Source organism: Anneissia japonica, unplaced genomic scaffold, assembly GCF_011630105.1.
Source record: "Anneissia japonica isolate Jap-2015-1 unplaced genomic scaffold, ASM1163010v1 scaffold287754_len4335492_cov202, whole genome shotgun sequence".
Lineage (NCBI taxonomy): Eukaryota > Metazoa > Echinodermata > Crinoidea > Comatulida > Comatulidae > Anneissia > Anneissia japonica.
Genome location: NW_022705543.1, coordinates 4,034,574 through 4,037,566, shown reverse-complemented (window position 1 = coordinate 4,037,566; position 2,993 = coordinate 4,034,574). Strand labels below are relative to the sequence as shown.

At 33.8% G+C, this 2,993-nt stretch overlaps 1 protein-coding gene across 1 annotated transcript in view; it reads right to left on the bottom strand.

Moving 5' to 3' along the window:
- The window catches only part of LOC117105784 (homeobox protein Nkx-3.2-like), a 5,590-nt gene extending 3,495 nt beyond the window's left edge, over window positions 1-2,095 (bottom strand). Inside the window, exon 1 of the mRNA XM_033247066.1 lies at window positions 1,409-2,095. Coding sequence (XP_033102957.1) covers window positions 1,409-1,832 — 424 coding nt within the window. The 5' untranslated portion in view covers window positions 1,833-2,095. The remainder of the gene's footprint in view (window positions 1-1,408) is intronic.
- Between the last annotated feature and the right edge of the window lie 898 nt (window positions 2,096-2,993).

Genomic DNA, 2,993 nt, shown 5'->3' with positions numbered 1-2,993 from the left:
TTATCCGGTACTGATTGCAAAATAATTGTAGTTAAAGATTAAATTTCAAAAATTAAAAGTGAATTATTTTCGTGCATCGATCTTTCACCATCAATGAGGACACTTAATATTTCTCGGTTAATCTGGATTCGACTGAAACTTTGTTAACAACAGTAAGTGGTCACATGATAGCCATATTATATACGATTATTTTTAGACTTTATGCATCATCTAAGCTCTATGAATGTGTGTCAAGAAAGAACGAGTTTTGACGATGTATATAAAATATGTCTTAGTAGCAGAATGCACACGTAAATATAATAAAATTAACTAGTCAACAATTAATGCAAAAGTCGGTTCACATGGAGGAATAGCCATAATGGTAAGGGATTGGATTGGTAAGGGATTGGATTGGGAAGAGATTGGATTTTATTGCTATCTGGCAAACGTGGACCTAGAGTTGATACTTTATTCTCTTGTTTTTCAGTTTATTTATTATTATTATTTATTTATTATTATTATTAAATTAATAAATAATTAATTTAGGCCTAAGAGTTTTAGTTACCAGGGTCTTCTTATATATTTATTTTGAGTACCGTACGGCTGCAGGTGTATTAATGGATCATCAATTGACTCAAGTGAATTAAAAGAAGACCCAAGGTGAACGTACGCTGTGATATCAGATACCGGTGTACCGATACACAAGTCGATATCGTTCGTTGGTAGGCCTTCTAAAGAGTGAAGTAATAATTACCCCATACGGAGAGAAAAGCCGTCCATAAACATTATCAATCGGGAATCGACACTGAACCAGGACAGGGTGATAGGCTTAGGCCTGTCTCAGTCTATACTGATAACATACAAAATTTGACAAATTTCTTTCATAATAATGTGAGAAGAATCCTAGATTCTGAACGGTAATATTTTACACATGATCTATTTTCAGAGAGATAAAACAATTTAAGTTCGCGTTCACACTTAATTTCTATAAAAATCCGAAAGCATATCAGACAGCTGTCATTAGTGGGGAGATTAGCGGGAAAACAACTTGTATTATTACACATTATCGAAATATTAATTTACATTAAGTGATAAACAACTTGTATTATTACACATTATTGAGATATTAATTTACATTAAGTGACAAATTCGACAAGAATGATGCAACAAGACTTGTAATATGGCAATCTTTAGCTTAGAAAATAGTTCGCGTTGTTGATGAATTTCACATTAGATAATAAAAACATGTTGCTCGTATACTAGGCAGGTATCAGTAACAGGTAGGTATTGTAGTTTAATAAGGATCAAACTTTATATAAAACCAAATGTCACACAAATAGGGTCTATGAGAATACTTTTATAATATAATTATTTTACAGTATTTTATCATTATATTAGTCCAAGCCTAAACAATTCTTAAGTTTCTCACCTTCACTTTCCGACTCGATTGCTTTGTTAATGGAATTCTCGTCGTCCTCGTCGATAATACCAGAAACTCGATCATCAATTGGAGAATCAGAATGGAACGCTGATGTTGTATCGGACCCTGTTCTGGGACCCAAATCGTCAACTTGAATTTCTTCGGATAATTCAGAGTCCTTACTATTTGAAATGAAACTATGCTGTAAACTGTGCACGCTATCCGTATCTAAGGCTGTGTTCACGTGGGTAGACGTTTTCAAAATTGGAGCATACGTGAATTGGTTGAGTCCACCTTGTACTGGCTCGACCTCAGAAGACACTCTCGTCTCTGTTCTAGTCCTATTACAAACAGTCTCAGCTGGATTTTTACCTAAAATATCAAGAATAGAAAATGGTGTAGAAGAGCATTCAGCTGCGTGTGATCCAACCATGTTGGGATAAAACACGAGGACAAGTTTTTTAAATGGTTAAAATTATAATGCCGGTTTGATAGTATCTCGGATGAACGTCTTTTCGGCGAGGCGGATAATTGTTAAATGAACGTTTGTAGTTGTGGAGGTGTGCGGTTCAACAACAGTGGCTCGCCGGCAACCAAATGATGACACGGGATCCCAACACCAGTCACTTATAATTGGAGATCATTTAGAGTGTACACTGGAGGCCGTGGATCTTTTAACTATATTATCAATTATTCATTACTACACATCACTCACTAAACATGACACGTAAAAGTGAGATTGACACGTGTCGGTTGAATGGTTTGAGGAGACGATGGGAGGGAGATAGCTAATTTACGTCACTTGACGCTCGCTGATTGGCTACTGCCGCTACACGACGGCAATAAGTTTTTGTTTTGTCAAGGTGAAGGAGAACAGACTGGATGATCGCGGGACTTCAACATAGGTGAAATATGTTGTTTACCTGCAAGAATTATCATTAAGCACATCTAGTTGTGAGAGTAATTATTAATAGGTATACATAGCTAAATACATTTAGGTAATAAAGACCATGTCACAGGCGATTGACCAATTAAACCAACCCTATTAAATCAATCTTTTCAAATTGATTAATAATACATTACGGTATATAGTATCGATATTGCACGAATGATTAACTCTGTGGACCCCATATTATTCTACTATAGGCCCTAGGCCTTTTATTTTGGTCAATATGTATAATAATTAATAATAATAGTAATAATAATAATAATAATAATAATTGTATAAATATATTTTTTACGAATTAATAATAAACGATAGCAATAATAATGATAATTCAATTAATATTAATAATAATAATAAATCTATATGTTGACGTTATATAGCTTAATAAATCATCATCATCAGCATTATAATTATAGACAATCAAAACAATAATTAATAAGTACAATATATTGTTTATTAATAATTTATGAACATTAGACACATCTGCTCGGAACAGTCAAATAGAATTTTTCCGAGTACCTTTCCTTTCATTGCTAAAATCTAATCCACACACTCTTTCTCCCTCGCTCTCTTCCTTCCCTCTCTTACTCACTTCCTCTTTGTATTTTTATGTCAACACATTGTAACCTATTATCCAACAGGAACACA